The sequence below is a fragment of the Gymnogyps californianus genome, chromosome 7 (assembly GCF_018139145.2).
Source record: "Gymnogyps californianus isolate 813 chromosome 7, ASM1813914v2, whole genome shotgun sequence".
NCBI classification, from domain to species: domain Eukaryota; kingdom Metazoa; phylum Chordata; class Aves; order Accipitriformes; family Cathartidae; genus Gymnogyps; species Gymnogyps californianus.
Window position 1 is genome coordinate 7845856 of NC_059477.1, and position 19281 is coordinate 7865136.

At 36.7% G+C, this 19281-nt stretch overlaps 1 protein-coding gene across 1 annotated transcript; it reads left to right on the top strand.

Annotated features, from left to right (window-relative positions):
• The first annotated feature begins 389 nt into the window (after window positions 1-389).
• Window positions 390-10249, top strand: FAM171B (family with sequence similarity 171 member B). The gene is made up of 7 exons (XM_050900396.1): window positions 390-470; window positions 1228-1320; window positions 1615-1773; window positions 3633-3800; window positions 7586-7702; window positions 8515-8638; window positions 8914-10249. The coding sequence occupies exons 1-7, from the start codon at window positions 431-433 to the stop codon at window positions 10247-10249; spliced, it is 2037 nt and encodes a 678-aa protein (XP_050756353.1). The 5' UTR covers window positions 390-430.
• The last annotated feature ends 9032 nt before the right edge of the window (window positions 10250-19281 follow it).

Here is a 19281-nt window from a genome sequence, read left to right on the forward strand (position 1 = left end):
CACTTTTTGGCATCTTTGTGCCCCATCTCAAGTTTTTTTGCTTCCTTCTTCTCTGTGGTATATACTTGTACAATTTACCCGTCCCTTTGGCCAGAGTTTACCCTCTGTTGAGATAGAGATCCACTGTAAAGTGGATGAATAGCTAAGGCATAAACTCGAGGACTTCCTTACAAATTTAAGTTATGGTCCTTAGTTATGATGTATTATGACCTCCTGTTTTTTCTTTCTGTTAATAGGATCTGTTTTTACGCTAAAAGTTCAAGTAAATGACATCATCAGTCATCAGTACCTGCGACAAGCGGTTGTAGAAGTGTTTGTTAACTACACGAAGACAAATTCTACTCTTACTGGAAACAATGGAGCAGTATTAATAAAAGTTCCCTACAAATTAGGATTAAGCTTAACTATCCTATCGTACAAGGATGGCTACATGTTAACACCTTTGCCTTGGAAGACTGGGAGAATGCCAAGTACGTAAGCGTCTTACAGTCCTATTATTGAACTGTATCTGTCGGTAATTAAATTTCTCTCTTCTTCAGCAGTCTGGGTAGTTACTGTCAACTGAAAATGACCGAATGAAGTCAGTCAAGGGAGGTGGTGCATGTCAATGCAGGTGTAAGGGTGAATGATCTGTTAGACTTGTCAAAATTCTTATTATTGTAAAACAGAAAATAGCCCTTTTTAACTCTTAAGTAGGTTATATTGCGATGCTGTTAGTGTATTCTGAGAAATTGTTTACCTAGACTTAGCAAAGGGTTGTGTTTTGACAAGAATGTGTTTTGACAAAATGTGTTTTGACAAAAATCATGTTGTCTTCAGTGATTCCTGGAGTGCCAATGCTTTGAGTCCTGTATAACAGGTATAACCTGTTGTGTTAACTTCCTTTCAGCAGTGTTTCCTCACAAGTTTTCCTGTTTTAACTATTGCATGCTCTTAAAGTTATATGGGTTTTTTGTTTTGGTTTTTTTTTTTTTAAGAGATGGACTCTTAAGAATTCTAGCCACTTGTTTATCCATAGAAGGCATAAGACAGTAGTAGCAAACCTACAAGAGAGGTCTTCCTGCGTAACCACTAAAATTCCTGCTCTGGACAACAGGAGTAATTTATTTATCCAGTCTTCATATACTCTCTTTTTTTAACTGCTCTATTCACTATTGCTTCAGAATTGGAGATCTTACAGGATTTTTTTCGGTTGCCCAGTGTAACAGATATTATTGCTTTCCACAGTATACTCATCTGTGACGCTTTCATTATTCCCACAAAGTCAAGCTAATGTATGGCTGTTTGAAGATACTGTCTTAATTACTGGAAAACTGTCTGGTAAGTTCAGTGTATGCAGACCATAGTCTGAACACTTTGTGATAACCATCTGTACACATACAAGAAAAAAATTAAGCATGTTCGTATTCTCATATAATACCTATGTACTCAAAACCAGATTTTCAGTTAATTGTGTAGCTGTGTGTGTGGCTGTGGTAAGTGCTAGACTAGAAATACACAAACTGTGGAGAAAATGGGTGAAAACAGGTTGTTATGCTAAATGGATTTCTGAACAGTATTAAAAACAGTTTTTATGTTTTAGCATTGCTAAGACAAAATATTACTCTTTTACAGATGCCAAATCTCAACCAAGTGTTCAGTTTCCAAAATTTTTAATCAAGCTTCCAACAAATCACCATATTACAAATGTTACAGCCTATCTGACAGTGCCAGAGCAATTTTTGAAAGTGGACAGCTTTCTCTATGCAACAGGAATTCTTCTAAATAAATCAGGTATGTAAATATGTTGTTTAAGAATTTTTTTAAAAGAAGAAATCTTCAAATTGTAATGCGTATGAGTGCACAGGGTTTCACAAAAACATACGCTCAAATTAAAAGGGCCTGAACCTGTTTCCATTGCATTACATCACAAAGCTTTGTTCTATAGGAGTAAGCTATAAACACATCAGGTGAGTAATTGATGTCACTCTTTATCTTGTTCCATGTAGTATAAGAACATAACATATCTTACTACACTGAAATAGTCCTTCAGAGTCTGCTTTTTATATATATCTCTGTGTGTGTGTGTGTATATTTGTATGTTCAGGATTTTATGAGACTGTGGAACTGGTTTATTAAACACCTTAAAAACATGGTTATGGCCAGAGTGTAAACTAGGTGAACCTAAAGAAATCAGTGAAACTGCAGCAGTTGACTTCAGCTGTGAGGTTTTCTGCATTTTCACTAGAATGGTTGGCTCTAGGAGCTTTACACCTAGCATAAAAATTGTATGGAAGCTCTAGTTTGGCTCACAGACAGTTAATCTGCATAAGCCTGTCTGAAACCAAGTAGTCATTATGTATACAGAGCACAATTGTAATACTGTTTTCTGTGCATCTCTTTCACTGGAGAAGCAGTAAGTGGTTTCATGAGTCATTGTAACTCTGCTGATATGCAGTTGTATCTTTTTTGGTATTTGTCATTCTATCAGATATTTTTTTATTTGCATAAATACAGTAATCTCTGGTAGATTGTACGGTGTGCAGTTCAATCTTTCTTTTGTTCTTTTCTTTCTATTCCCAGTGGACCTGAAGCCATGAGGCTCTTAAATTTATTGCAGCACATGGGGAGGCCACTACATGGCTTGCTTGAACTTGTCGTGCTCTCTTCTTTAATTTTCATTGAATTAAAATCATCATATATATCGATATCTTGACTTACATATTTTAAAACCTTTTTTATCTATATTTCATCTCTGTAAATGTAAAGCATAAGAGAATAAGCAGTGTTTATCGCCTTCGAGTTTTCTTTCCAATCTGTCTGGCATGTGTTTTAAATTATTCATATACTCCTAAAGGAATAGGCTTCCTTTTAGGGCAGGTGGAAGCTAATTGGTATCTGATGCACCAGGAGTTTTCTCACAACCAGCTTCTAACAGCTTGCTTAGATTTGACATTATTCTGGTACTCACTAATTCTGTTTCAGCTTCTTTCACTGTCCTGTCATATTGTGCATTCTGAATTATTTGCAAATTAGTGTAAGGAAAACAAAGGAAACAAACTTTCAGCCTGCATTGTAAAGTTTTGTATATGCAACATTTCCTTTGAGTGCTTTGACAAGCCTCATGATTAACTATTCAGTTAATTGTAACTGCCAAATTAGAAAGTTAATCCTTACAGGAAAGTTTAAGAGGACTGTTCAACTAAGGAGAAATGCAGCAGTCATATATTTGCATATGTCTTCACTTTGATTCGATGTTATGTATATTGCAATTATACTAAAATTCTTATATTATCTATATTTCACATAGCTTAGCTATTTTGTAATCAAATTATCTGAGGGGAAAAACCTTTCTTCCCCCAAGCCAAGTTTTGTCTAATTGTTGGTTCTACAGTCAGCATTGAACCTATACGTCAACAGTCTGTTTCTCTTTTACAGATTTGGTATAGAAATGACTGGTTTATTTTAAAAGTCCAGAAGAGAAGAAATGTTGATTTTTATTTGACCAAGTTGGTGACAGCTGACTGTGTAGCTGGATGTGAATGAGGGCTTGCCTTTAGTTATAATGAGGATAGATTCTTAATTCTAAATATTTTTTTTTTAAAAATACACTACGAATGGAGAATTACAGACAAGATATTTCTCACATTCAGGTTTCAAAAGCATGGAATTAGCTCCTCTTGCTGCAATATGCGTAAATGTTCTTTTGACTGGGAAAGAACTGAAAGTAAATGGTCCCATTCAGATTACACTTCCTCTTCCCACAAGTACTGTAAAATCAGGAGATGCTATACCTGCATGGACATTCGATATGAAAACTGGTAAGTGGGCTAAGTTATTTGTTATTCTACCTTTTAGCACATGTATATAGTTTTGGGCACATGACACTGTATGTCATGGAACAGTGATGGCACTAATATATGAGGTGGTGGTAAATAGTCACATATTTTGTTAGGGATTCTGTATTGTTTTTTGATTGACTAGCTTGAATTGTTCAAAGGAATTTCCCTGCTTTCATTAGTTCAAAAAGCTTTGGTAAAATTCATTAGCATTCCTATTGAACAAATTTTTAATGTAATGGATTTTTATTTTTATGGGAGGCTAAGGATTCAGGGAACATACATTTTAGGTGATGTTAAATTTTAAGCCTGGTAATTTTGTGAATGCCTTCTTAAGAGAAAACAAATCAGAATTGGAAATTTGGATGCTTTGTTTCCTAGGGTATAGCTCTAAAGATCCTTTGGCACTAAAACTGGAATAGATACTACTTCAGTTAACAAAAGCAATTCAGAAAGTGAAATGAAGGGGAAATAAGAGTTATCAAAGGGAACAACATAGTTCTTACAGTGTGCATGGGAAGAGGAGGCTGGGGATTAGACATTCTAAACCTTTTGTCATCCCGTCATGTCTGATTTTAGTCAAGAGTGAGTAATGAGCTACATACACTTATCCCATTTAGATGTCCTGTGTTAGGTGAGTGTGCATTAGGGTACTGATTGTCTTACGTTGTACCTTATACTTGCCTTCACACTTCGTCTTGAAATGGGCAAGTGAGTGAAGAGGTAGGTGTCTTACTCCTTATTAAGGCAAAAAGCTATTTTTCAGCTGTTGGAAGTACAGGAGAGGACACCAACTCTAACAAAGCATTGTTTACATGTTCAGGAAAGAAACTGATCATCTTAATGAAGAACAACCAAAGAACATTAATTTGAATTAAGAACATGCTAATAAAAAATTGACTAGGTTGTCTCCTGGGAAAAGAGTGAATAGAATAGGTTTTGGCATAGAAGATTAAGTCTGTCTATACACCTAGAAAACTTCAGCGGGGTAACTGGTGTAAGAGATAGCGTTCTTCATCAAAGAAAGGGTTTTCATCTGACATTGTAAAATAGCACAAGGGGTTTTAATTTCTTCCTGCCACAGCCACTTTTACCAGCTCCTGTGCTCATCTGTACCTATGCTGAGCTGTTTTAACTCACTAAACAGAAAACTAGGTCAACAATGTTATTAAAACAAAAAGTTGACAGAGCTAAAGCAGCTTGGCACAGGGTCAGGTTAGAGTATAAACAAGCGTAAGGTGTGTATGTCGGTGTTGAGGGGCCTACTCAACATGCCTACTTAGGCATGTTGACCTTGGGGGCAGAGCAAGAGCAGGAGCATGGCATGCTGACCCAGTAAAACCAATTAAAACAGTTGTGTTTTTCCTCTCAGATGGGGTGTACTCTGATAGAGATTCCGTAAAGGTAGATTGTTTGTGATGGGTGCTCACTGAGGTGTAGTGTTTGCATGGAGCCTTCACTGCTGCTTGCTGAGGAGAGGACAAGGAGGACTGTGGACAAGAAGAGAGACTTTTTGGGCATAACTCTTAACTTACAATTTTTCTTTCACTTCCTCATCTCTTCTCTACAGTGAAAACTTGCAACTGTATTCACTGTTCTGGATGTTTATTCTTAAATATGTTTCTTTTATTTTTACGTTTGATCTGACATGCAAAATGACTTTTTTCTAAGGTAACTGAGTAATAGCAAGGCATTCCTTAGTCAAGGTTCTGGTGGCTGAGGACAGCTGAACACCTCAGCTCTCCAGCAAGCATTCAAGAGCGTCCATAAGTAGCAGTAGGCCTCCATCTGAGCTGAATAGAGAGCTACCACTGCACTGAATAATGAGGCTCTGGCATCCAAGATGTTGCATGCGGGATGTCCCCAGCAAGATGTTGATGCACACTTTTAAACTCTGAAGTCCTTGCGTAATATGTCATAATGGTAATCAGAGCTTCCATGTCAGTATTGATAGTGGTAAGGGAACAGATCTGTGTTTGATGTTGTGTAGACTGATCTATATGCACCAGAAAAAAGATAGAAACTGCTTTCACATGTCTGCTCGTGCAGTATTCCCTGGGGTTACTCGAAGTGTAATAGTACTGAGACTGTTCCTGGAAAATGAGCTTTTGTAATTATATTCCAGCTGCTGTAAACGCAGAATTTGTTGATGTATATTGAATGTGGCTTCTTTCTTACGAAATATTTTGCCTCATTAGTACTAAAAGTACTTTGTGGATTTTAATAGACTTACAAAAAAAAAAAAAGAAAGCTTGCATTGCAACATTACGTTGAGAACGATATCATTCTGTTTGAATGGCAGTAAATCATAGAGAATATGTGCTTACTCATCACATTTCAGTGTTTTTCTTAATACGTACTATTTCCTATGGAGTATATTGGGAGGGAGATATAATTTGCTGAAGAGGACAACAGAGATTATATAGGCTCTTATAGATCTGTTCAGTCAAGATAGAACTTCTGGAGACCTAGAATTTTTTTTGCCTTTTATATGTGGTGTTTTGTGTTGTGTTTTACCTGCCTGTAAGCAGCCCACCCTCTACACTTGTAAAATAGTAGTTTTGCAGTATAGTGACATCTTGCCTTAGAGTTGAGAGGACAGAGAATTTGAGGATCTGTTGTTGTTGTTGCCTCAATATGAGAGTTAGGGATGGCAGACTCTTCTGGCTGGTCTTGCTCCCGAGTCTGGACAAGAGATTTTTCCAGGTAACTGAGAAACCATCTCTTTCAGGGCTCTAGGTGGCTGCTGCTGCTATTCCCCTCTGCCAGCCATCACAAGTACCAGGAGAAGGCTGCAAGTTTTACTGCCGAGTGATACTTTGTGTGTGTGTGTCTGTGCATGCACGCGTATGTGGCATGTGTCAGTTCTCATCTTTACCTCCTGTCTGGTTGATATTTCCTTTTGCTTTGCTAAAAAAAGGGTCCTGGAGGAAAATTGAAATTATAGGGCTTATATGAATTATACTTTTTGCATTCTTTGGTTATTGTTTTAAAAAAGCTGGTGGTTCTCTCTCCTTCTCAGTATTTGCAGTTTGAAAATGTAAGGTTGTTTATATGAGGTTGTTTTCTGTCCTTAGAATTTCACAGATGGCCCACAATAAATGTGTTCAAGCGCGCTAAGTATAATTCTGTCTCTTCTACTACATGCTTTATTAACCATAGAAGCTGGCATACCATAATACCTGTCCTCTGCGTTGCCAAACAGATGGTGTGGAATTTGTGTCCTAACAATAGACCTTCCTTGGGCTAACTGAACTGTTTCTGCCTTGCGGCAGGGAGGAGGAGAGACACATTCAAGACATTGTTTATCCTATAGTAGCTTATTAGATTAAAATGCTTTCTCACTAAGTGCTGCTAGCTAATGTTAAACTTGTATTCATATGCTTAAATTACCTGCTCCTTGAATTTTTAGTCTTGGCCTTCATACATGCTTAAACTCATATAATAGGATTTTTCAAATTATTTGTGTGCCTATCTATGAAAGATATTTGTTAATAGAAAATGAATTATATTAAATTAATTCTGGTAAGTAATGTTGATGCTTTGTTTCAAAGTAAATGTCCACACAGGGATATTTGCAATGAAATTGTCAAGAGAGAAAGTTAGTATGTTTAGCTAAAGCTGTGTAATAAATAGCGTATAGGTCAGAAGTTTCAGTTTTTCTTGTGACCTTGTGTATTTTTGGTAATAGCTTAATTGCTAATAGTTTGAGGTATAGCAGAATCCTGCATGGCATGTGCAATATTTTTGTCCTGGTTTTTTTTCAGGTGCTTGGGTAAGCCGTGGGTTAGGAATGGTAAAGGAAGCAGATGGTCAATTAGTATGGACATATACTGCTCAACACTTAGGCTACTGGATAGCAGCTCCACTGCCTGGAACAAGAGGTATTGCAACAACTGGCAAAGAAATTACTGAGTAACCCAAGTAACAATGTATCATAAGGCTGTCAGTTTGATTGCTTTATTTAACAACAGGGGAAAAAAGACATGCAATTTCAACAGCTGGATAACTTTTGTTTGAATCCTGATAGTGTGCCTTTGTGCATATAACCATTTCCTAGAACTTCAAATGCTGTAGGGGGAAAAGTCCAGATTGTATTTGAACTTATATGTTTATACTGTTGCCATCTTTTGGAAGAAGCCTGCAGGGGACCTATAACTATGGGGATCTAAAAATCAGCAGGACTGTATCCCTTACTGTTGAGGATCATGTATGACAGGAGGAAATACAACAAGAAAATTAGTCTTGGGTAGAATGGTCCCAGGGGATTCTGTTTTATGTAGACTTGTTGCATGTTTTGCAAATTCATATGAAGGGAATCTTATTGGAGAAATATGACATCAAAATTTAAAAACAGCACTTTCTGACAGAAGCACTAAGTAGAAAATGTAGACCAGGCTTCTGAGTCAGTTTGGACTACTAATACCAGTGTAATTTGACGGGAATTGAGTAGGTGTCACGGTAAGGCTTTAGTACTTGAGATGACCCTTTAAGCTTCATTATATTGTAACCACTGTTTGTCTATTTTCTAGTTTGCTGAAATAGCAAGGTGAAAAGGGAAGGATGAACGTAGTGCCATAGGAACACAAAATCACTGGAAAAGTACAGTTTAATTTATTAGCTACAGCTCTGCATATCAAGTGGAATTATTTGTTTTTGAGAACTAATTCTTGTCTGGTTTTGTTTGACAATGTAGAATCCATTATTAGTGCGGTTTCCAAGGACATAACAGCCTATCACACAGTGTTCCTTACGGCCATACTGGGAGGTACTGTTGTCATTATCATTGGATTTTTTGCTGTTCTTCTTTGTTACTGCAGGTAAGCAAAAAGAGAGGCTCTAGTAAGCTCAGCATGAATGGCATTTAAGGTTGATAAAATAGTCTTTTGAAGCTGAGACTTGTTTCCTTAGCTAAACTATAATATGTAGTCTAATATTTCTTCAAAAATTACAGTTATTACAGAACTTCATTTTAAGTTTGTGACATCACATTACACTATAACTTCTTAACCAAAATCTAATCTTCAGCTCTGGTAGTCAGCAGTCTAGTATTTCCTAGTATGCTCTACAGTCACCTTGCATCTCTTTTGCATAGGGATAAATGTGGTCGGACACAAAAGAAGGAGAAAAATACAACTAAGCTGGAGGTCATAAAAAAAGACCAGACAACATCAACAACTCACATAAATCACATCAATGCTATCAAAGGGTCTTTAAAGTTGGAGGATAAGTCACAGTTATATACACCGAAGATTTCTTCATACAGCCCTCAAAGAAGGATGTCCGTAGACATGGAAGATGGAAAATCACGAGATAATTTTAAAATCTACGCAGAGGATGCTTCTTATCAGTCATCCTGTCAGATGGGTCAGTCAAGGAATTCAGCCCATTCATTGGAGCCTAATGCTGGAGTTAGGCATTTGCAGCAGCCAAAGCATAGTAACACTACTATTTCCCAGGCTCCTAGGGACATTCAAGACCAAAACGGATACCTTTCACTGAAAGAGGAGATGTATGGGCTTTCCCATATCCCAGAACATCTAATGCATATTTACAGTCAACCTATTGCCATTCTTCAAACCTCTGACCTTTTCCACTCCCCAGAACAATTGCATCCTGCTAAATCAGCAACTTTGCCAAGAAAAGGGCAGTTAGTATATAGCCCCATGATGGAACCCATGAATCGCGACAGTTACATGCAAACATTACCGAAAATGCCAGTGCACTCTCATCCACAGCCTTCTGTCTGCAGAGATGAAAACAGTACATTAGATAGTGAAGAGGGCTTACCTTCTCAAACGTCAAACTGGGGCCGGTATACTAATAGCTTACTGGAATCAGTCTCTGTTCCTGGGACATTGAATGAAGCAGTTGTAATGACTCCATTTTCATCTGAACTTCAAGGTATTTCAGAACAAACACTACTGGAACTCTCTAAAGGAAAACCATCTCCGCACCCTCGAGCATGGTTTGTGTCCTTGGATGGAAAGCCAATCGCTCAAGTGAGGCATTCTTTCATAGATCTGAAAAAGGGCAGAAAAACAGAGAGTAATGATACCAGTCTGGACTCTGGTGTGGACATGAATGAGCATCATCCTAGTAGGAAACTGGAGAGAGAGAAAACTTTCATAAAAAATATGCCACATTCTAAGATCCTTTACTTGGAAGATCTGGATCTGAGTAGCAGTGAAAGTGGGACCACTGTTTGCACTCCAGAGGACCAGGCTGTGAGGCACATTCTGGATGGAGGGAACGGGCCAGTTGTAGAACAGCATGATGAAGAAGGTCTAAGAAGAAAAACTGTATCAGGAAGTCATGAATCTGGTATCCCTTCTGCTAAAAAAAGGGATAGACCGTCTATCACAAAAAGAGACAGCAAAACCAATATCTGGAAGAAAAGAGAGGAGAGGCCACTTATTCCTATAAATTAAAACACAATGTGCTTTGTGTTGTTGCTCTCCCTGCTGGTTATTGACCTCTTGGCTGCTTCTGTAATTCTGCAGTGTTGGGTTTACAAGGGAAATAATTGTTTTCTAGTATCAAGAAAAATTACATTTTTTTAATATACAGATTGAGTTACTAAACTTCAACTGGGCAATTGATATTCAATGTGAATTGAAAACAGGGAAATGCTACTATTAAAATTTTCCAGTTCCTAATTTTGCTGGCAGTATAGGGAAGGCCCACATTTTAATTGGCCTGTCATTCTTGGATGCACCTCTGGGAATGCATGGTGAGAAATGTAGGCACATTTTTTAATTTTTTCATACTTGTTGCTAATGTGTTGGTAGACTAGTTAAAGCCATTCCTCAGCCTTGTTCCTAATCAATGTGACCATCTGTACAGTATTTTATATGTGAACTTTTCTAGGGATCTGTTACTACTTCTTTGTATAATGTAAAATGTTTCATCAGTTGGTCCCACGACACCAGCAGATGAGCTCTGTCGGGTTTATCAGCGGAGCTCTATAGCATTACTGCCCTCCCTGTGTGCCCATCCATGTGCAAAAGGTTGCCATTCCATGTAGCAGTGGCAGAAGGGGGAAGCGTACAAGCTCTGTGGCTGCTGCAGTTCATGGTCCCCGCTGTCTTAAGATGTTGCCCATCTGCTTTGTTACGAACTGTGGACGTTGAAGACTGACATCTGCTACGAAGCGTCCACGTCCAGCAGAAAAGGACTGGTTCTGGTAGGATTCGAAGCTGCTGCTACTACTGATCCCAGTGTCTTGTTTTGGCTTTGTTGTCAGTTAAAATCTTCTCTTCTGCATGCTGTTGGGCCAGTTGTGCTCCACAACATAGTCTTGAATCCCTGCATACTTCTAAGTTAGAGTTCGGCCCATAATGAAAAAGTATGCAAGTTTAGACAAATTATGCCTTTGAAATAGTTTCCTTTAGCAGGAAAGTTTGGCACTGTTGCTTTTTATTTTATATTTAAAAAAATGGAAGATCATCGGAGGTTTATGTGCCTACATTTTGCCAGTGTGAGCTGTTTTTGTCTAGGTTGTGCATCGCAGAGGGGTTAAACAGGCTTTAAAAGTTGGGGTTTTTTAGGAGCATGAGAGAGCACATAGCAAAATTTGGTCTATAATGCAATATAAATACTACTTATGACTCATCTTAGAGTTAAATTTACCAAAAGTCATGAATGCATGAAATGTAACTAAGATATGTATAGAGGAAGGAAAAGGCCATTGGAATATTCTTTATTTTTAATGTTCATCTTGTCAAAGTGATCGTTTCAACTTTGGCTAACAGAAAAGTAGATGCATCCCTTAATGTGCTTCATGTAGTATATAGAACGTCTTTCTGTGGCTTTGAAGCTGTTTCCCTGATGAAATAAGTTCCAGCATTTGGGCTTTGGCAGTTTGATTATAAATCATCCTAAAAAAGCTTTATAAATATTTCCCTTAGAGCTTGGTTAAGGTTCTATACCAAGACCCAAACATACAATGCCTGTATCTGAATTGTGAGGTGAGGTGCACTTGGTTATCTGCCCTGTAGTACACTCAAGAGTTGGGAAATATCCTGTGCAGCTGGGCTTCTGGGAATATTTACTCAGGAAACATTACTGTGAAATATGTCTGTTATGTTGGGATTGTCAGTTGTCTGGTCCTGTTTCTAGAAGAATATGCAAGGTAACTGGAATGGTACTAGCAATATATCCATCCAACTTCTTCTGGTGTGCAGTTGCTTCATGAACAAAATATGATGTTTCTGTTGAGTTCACAAGTATGAAAATGCAAAATAATTTTGAGATAGGTGTGCGAATAAGTCTATAATTAAATTGGCCAAAAGAATCTGTTTTAATTATACGATTCATCTACTTCAGAGGTGAAGATGGCTTGTCATATTAGCATGCCATTGGTACTCTTTTTAGCTAACTGTAATTCAGTTTTCCTGTACCGAATACATTTTCACGATACTTTTTTTTTCTACATGCAGTTCCACTGGATTTTGTGCATGACTAACTCTCTAGCCCCAAATACTGATATTTTCATCCTTTGTTTTGTTATATACATTAGTAGAAATCAATTATATATTTTGTATAGATGCACGTTTCTTCTGAAAGCTGCTTTGACTTTTGAGGTTTAATATTGCCCTGCTCTTAGAGTTGCATCAGTTCTGATGGCTCCCTTTTGAAAAAGAGAATGTTATTTATTCTGTTGAACATAACAGAGAATCGCTGATGAGCTAATGGTTTTGAGGTGTTAATATTAAACTGATAAGTCTCTACTTGAAATTTTGTTCACCTACAGTAACTTAAATAGATTGCAGGTTTTTTCAATGGATTTTTTCATTGTATATACCAAAAAGACCTAATTCCTCAAACTTACTTGTATCATTAAAAAACAACAGACTACCGTAAATGGCTTTATTTATGTGAGTTCAAAGGAACAAAGTTTTGCACTCCAGTGTTCTTGTTCTGCGTCAGAGTAGGTATCTGATCACCAAAGAAAAAGGATTAGAAACGTTGAAAAGATCAGTTGTAACTTTGAGACTTCAAAGTAACGGTGCCAGAAGATGTACTGATGTAGTGCAGATTCTCACCTGCTCTGCTAGCTGATCAAGAGCAAAGAGCGGAGTTCAGTTCTGTACCATCATTCTAAAGGAGCTTTTGGCTGTCTGGATTAGTCACAATTTTACCCTGCAATATGGTAGTGCAAAATAGCCCCTTTAAAGGCTGTGCGTCAGTGATGCACTTCAGCTTTTAGCCAACAAAGCAGGTCAGAGTGGAACAGATCTTCTTGCAAGAGTTTCTTGCTGCTAGGCTTCTCAGTAGTATGAAGAAAGATAGAAAAAAGTTTTCTGAAAAACAGGCATCTCATCATATGTAGGATTGGTATCTCTGCTAGATAGTAGCTCTTCCCCTGCTTAATGAGGATGTGGACGTTTCTTTTAGTGGAGTATTTAAATTCTTTTCTGGAGTGCGCATGCTGCAGTTCTGGTAATACCATTTCCAAGGGTGTCTTTAGCTGTTGCTTCTATCCATGCCAGTCAAGCAACAGCTGTCTTTGCTAGCTTTGTAGATCCCATACGCCAACTTTTCTGTGTGTAACTTGCTAGCGTTTATCACATAATGTCTTATGCTGCTGGTTACACTTGAAAAGGCTTTTCTAAAGTCGAGTTTTATATTAAAAATAAATACATAACTCGTTTTCTGTGTCAGAATATGAGAAAACTATTCTGTAGAGAGAAATTATTGCTGCAGTTGTATCTGCAAAGATAAATGCTACATGAAAAAAAGCTGATGCCCCTAAGCACACAATGACAGGGAATTCTTCCTTGGCCCTATCATGACCATTAAAACTTGGATTTTAAAAACTTTATATAACTCTAAAATTATTAGAATTATACTTCATATTTATATTCAATATTTACAGAATATATTATCTGAGTCTTCATGTTCCAGCTGTATGTTGGAATTTATGCACTGGAAACCTGTATTACCTATTAGCAACTAGAATTCTTTTTGGTTTTAGATCATTAAAAAAAGGAGTTTGACTACACTGAGTTCTAAAAATTTTAATTCCAGAGATAACCGTACATGATGAATAAAGTATGTGGAAAAGACAAAAAGTGATCATGAAATTTGTCTTTGTGGTCAAACTAATGCTTTTCTAGATTTCTAGATGTGATTTCAACATATGAATTTACAGGAATCACTGAATTTATTTTTTAAGATTTTTTTCTGTTGGCTCAGTATTGCAGCACTAACAGAGTGCTAAAATGCTAGTGCTAAAATTAGGTCTATACAAAAAGTAGTAAGGATTCGTGGCACACTGCTCTTGGAAAGGCCGGGGAAACATTCAGAGGTTTTGACTTCTTTGAATCTGGAGGTTGATTACCTTGAGAATAAAAGTGGGCCATGCCTGAAGCGCCTTTAAAGTAAGCCCCCTCTAAGGAGAGGGGAATGAGTGGGAAAATTGGAAAGGATATAGCTTCTTTGTGATGCCCGTTTCCAAACGGGTATGTATTTGTGCTTCGGTAGAATCGATTCTTTTTGAAGAACACAAATGTTTGCAAGAATTATGTCTCAGTTCTTCACAAGACGCTTCTTGAGCTGTCAGCTTTTGCAAAAAACCCCACAAACATCTATATACAGTTTTAAGTGAAAGGTGTTAGGTAGATACAGAACACTCAAGACCAAATTTTGTCATATATTTAAGGTGAAAGGCAGTTAATAAACTTCAGGACAGTTTCCCTGCCATGGTTGCAATACATGATGTTGAGATTCTTCTTGCAGAAGGATATACCAGTTCCAGGTCTTACCTGTTTTTGATAAGGTGGTTAATGGAGTTAGCCAAGGCTTGTTTCTGCAGCTTAATTCATATGGCTTAGGTCAGTGCTTTGATGTATCATAAATTCAGGGAAGTGATCAGGCTAAATAGTGTGCAGCTGTGTGCACATTAATCTGGATATGTTACCTAGAATAAGCTAATTGACAGTAATTTTCAGATTGTTACCAAATGCCACGTATTATAGAAATTTAAAAAAAGGTGGGGGATCACTTAAAAATTCCATTTGATTAACAGGAAAAATCTTTATAGTACTGTCAGAAAATAAAAACTTTGGTATCTTACAAACCTGAAAGCAAAACTGTTAGGGACACGATTTACCAATGTAGAGCTAGAGCTGTGTGCTGGTTTTGGCTGGGATAGAGTTGATGTTGTTCACAGTTGCTAGTATGGGCTATGTTTTGGATTTGCTGTCCCAGCCAAAACCAGCACAAGCTGATGCACAACAAATAATCCAGGCTGTAGGAATGTTTAGCTATCTGCTTTGTTTTTATGCAGTAATTTGTACCAAAGAGGATGAAATGAATGGGCACCAGTCTAAACTCTTCTCATTAGTTAAAAAGTGAAACAGGTTAACAATATTACGGATTTAACACTGTGCAAATTAAAAGGCAGTATACAATATCTGTTGTCTAGTACTGCGTATTAGGAAAATCTGAAGATAAATTAGCCTGCTGAAGTGCCTTTCTTTTTCATCAGACTTATTTTATCAGTGGGACACCTGACTATCTGAAAAGCACATTATGGGGTTTTTTTTCTGTTAGCCAAAAAGACCTCAACTCATACTTACAATTATGTAGCTTTTATAATATTTTAAAAGGCAGATCTAGTGTTTTTTATGTTGGAATACTGACTCCTGCATGTTGATGATGATGGTAATAGTTGTAAACCCTGTTATTTTGTATTTTATGTTTGAAAAGAAATTAAAAAAATATATCTTTAGCAAGCTGAACAGTAGTATCTTTTAAAAATGCACATATGGGATCTGATTCCACTTCATAAGTCAAGAGTAAGCGTCTTGAAGTCATTGGATTTACAGGTATGAAACTGTGATTTTAACTTCAAAAATGAAATTAATATATGTTTATATATAAAAACTATTATAATGATAAAAATCCTTTTTTCAGCTGCTCACCTTCCTTGCCAGTAGAAGCAGAAAATGTATGGAGATAGATACTTAATTCTTATTTTCTAGAACCAATTTTTATCTCAAATTGGAGCCTAACCTGCATTGTTTCTAAACCCAAGTTTCTGCTTTTTAAATTTTTTTTAATTCAGTGGAATTATGCAAAACACAGTACTATGCCTACGGAGTTAAAAATGAGCATTTTTTTAATGTAGTTTGCACTAATTTGTGCCACACTTCTAACAGTAGGCAGCTACATTTGTGTTAAAGAATTTATATGAAAGGTCGTTTAAATTACTTCAATCTGAGCTTCATTTTCTTTTAAAAGCAGTATTCAGTGTGATGTGATTACCAAAAAAAAAAGTGGCTTCAGATTTTTCTTTTAAGACTGGCAGGGGAAAACTGTCATTATTTTTAGTATTAGCACTCTCAGCTTGAAAATTATTTTACCAAATGAGGTTTTTTTTCAGTCAGTTTAAGACTTATTGAACATTCCTATATTCCCCCTCCCCAAAATGTACTGGTACTTTATTCCCCAGTTAACTGATTCAGTTCCTTTGAAGCACTTGTTGCACTTCAGTCCATGTTAGAACAGTAATATTTTTACAACATCGTATTGTGTAGGAAGGCACTTTTTAGTGCTTGTTAGAGCGTGGAGTTCATAAAAAGCCTGGCTCTGAGATGCTGAAAGGTAGGTGAACTGATGGCACTGACTGTGCTCACCACCTTGCACGTTGGAGCCTTATATTCAGCAAACACTTCATTACCTTGGCAATCATTTTCAAAAACACCCTAGTATGGATATTGTTCATGTAAAACATTCTTGATATTCAGCATCCTGGTTTTAAGTATTTCTACCTTTTTATATTTTTGTCAGAGGTGTCTTTTCATCTCTGCATTTACTACAGTGTCAGTGTATCTGTTGCTGAAAATGTCACTAAGATTTGTAAAATGTTATAGCTTATGCAATATAATAAAAGTTTTAAAAAGTCATCAGTGCCTTAACTTTTATTTGAATGTCTTTGAAGTCATGCTTTGTTTAGGAACGTGCTTCTCTCGTTTAACACTTTTCTACAAAATATCACTGAAAATGTGTATTTCTGTCATCACCGTAATTCCAATGACAAAAGAATGTTGTTATCCTTAAGTTTACCAGTTCTAATTCAGTCACATTCTCTCTTCCATTTCTACTGAAGAAAGGCTTCTAGATCCACGTTAAATCTGATTCCTGTGTCTTGGTTAGTGCAGCTAAGATTTTTCCTTGTGTAAATTGATTTTGTTGCAATTGGAAAGGTGTACCCAGAGCACAGTATTATTTCAGGTTTTGTTCTTATGTCTAATCTCTCTCTTCTCCATTCTTTCATTTAGAGACTTTCTGTGTCTCTGAGAACAAATAAAAAGTCTGCACAGCGTATAAGACAGAGGCATCAATTCCAGCTATGAATAAGCTCAGAGTACTTAAATCCAGGTAGAACAACAAGACAATATTGTGATATAGAAGAGCTTAAGCTGAACTTCAGGGTGTAATATCCTATTCTTAATTGTATCTAACACTAGTATTTCTCAAGCCTTTTTCTTTTCTAAGCTTCACAAAAGCCACATTTCAGTATTTTCACCGTTGTTCAGAAACCCCACAAGACTGCGGGCAAGCACATTGCAAAGGTTTTCCTACCATGGGGGGCACTTGCATGTGCTGTATGATCACTCCCTTAATGCTCTGAGAAGCTACGGTCTTCTAGTAAACTACTGGTTTTCTTCTTACTCGCACAGAATAACTTTTTTATTCTCAACCTTCCCGAGAAGCAAATTTTTTTTTTTTAACCATTGCAAATCCATTAGATACTTTAAAATAGATGAAGTGAACTTTCTCCCTACAGGAAGCTAAAGAAATCTCAGTAGTTTTATCTCCAATTCAACAAAAGAGAATGGCATTTTCTGTCCTATTTCACTTCTGTGTAAAAAGTAGATATCTGGCTCATCAGCTGATCTGTAAATGCAAATACTTATATCAAAATTGACTGAAGTTCAACTTGTTCTATGTAATCACAGAAAACACAAAATCCACACTATACAGACTACTCATTTAAATAAGAGTTAAAGTATGTGTGAGTAGCTGATACTGGTTGGTTTGTTCTAAATAAGTTGTTAGACATGCCATCCCATTTTGATTTCTATTAAAGCATAAGGAGAGATAATTGGAAAAAGTCAAGTCGCAAATCTGGCTAAGCTTCAACAAAATGTTCCCATTTTTCTTAGATTCTCGGAATAAAACTTCAAAAATGGCAGGTTCTTATTGCACATCTTTTTGTTCTGTTTAATCAACAGCTGGCAACTGGGTTGAAAGAAAATATTTCTCATTCAATCAGGCTTTATATTTACATTTATTGCAGATATTGAGTAAATCTTCATTACACTTATTGGGAATCTAGACCTTAAACTAAAATTACTAAAATTTATTTATTACCATTTAGGAAATAATTATTAGACTTAGGAATTCTTTGGCTTGGCCATCTGTACATGATTGAAAACGGCTAAGTGGGTGGTTCCTATGTACTATTTGGAGGCTTAGCTCCCCTTTTGAGCATTAACTATCAGGAAACCATAGCAGATCTTACAGAATGTACCTGATACTATAAATAGGGTTTTTTTCCATCTTGCTTTTAGTATTGCGCATTTGAAAATAGCACGTTTGATATTTCTTTCAGTAATAATGTTAAAATGAGTCTGGCTTAATTTATTACACCTCTGAATAAGAATCATTACCTAACTGGTCTTTCAAAAATATAAAAGCTTTCTGCATTTTACATTTGAGTAGTTTACTTGATTGAAGGTTAAAAACTTGCAAATAAGAAATAGTGACAATTTTACAAGTATATGGCTATCTTCTGAAATACATCTACACCAGCCAAATCAGTTCCTCTGTTTATTTGAGAAGATGTAATGTGAACATTTCTCACAGCGTTGAGCAGCACTGAGTTAATTTTTGTAGTACTTACAGTTCATGACATCTGATTATTCACTTATTAATTTGTTTCTTGGTCTCTAAGAAATCCCGTGTGTGGAGTATAAAAGTAAGAATATAGCTATGTTATCTAAAACAAGACAATCATGAGCTGGTATGCAGTGGAATTCCTTCCAATAATAAATCTGTTTTTCTTGTTTTAAAGTTCAGATGGTTATGTTTAGGTGGTGGTCTTGTTAGGAGCCTCTGTTGATGGCTGGCGTTTCCCACATCCTTATTGTCCTTTTTCGAGGAATGGCTTGCAGTGCACAAATTGATTTCAAAATTCAGCTCCCTGGGATGTCTTAGAATTGTGGAACTATTACAGCCATTTTTTTTTTTAAAGTGACTGCTTTGTTTGTATTGCCACAGTCAAACTGATGCTGGCTTCTCAAAGCATTATGAATGTCATCCTTTCTAATGGTACTGGACTTCCCAGAAAATGCTGTTTCAAAAGAGCTTAGAGAGTAATCCTTACTATGCCTGGAAAACTCACTTAGATTTCTACTGCTGTTCTGATCAGATTCTCCTAAATGGAGGT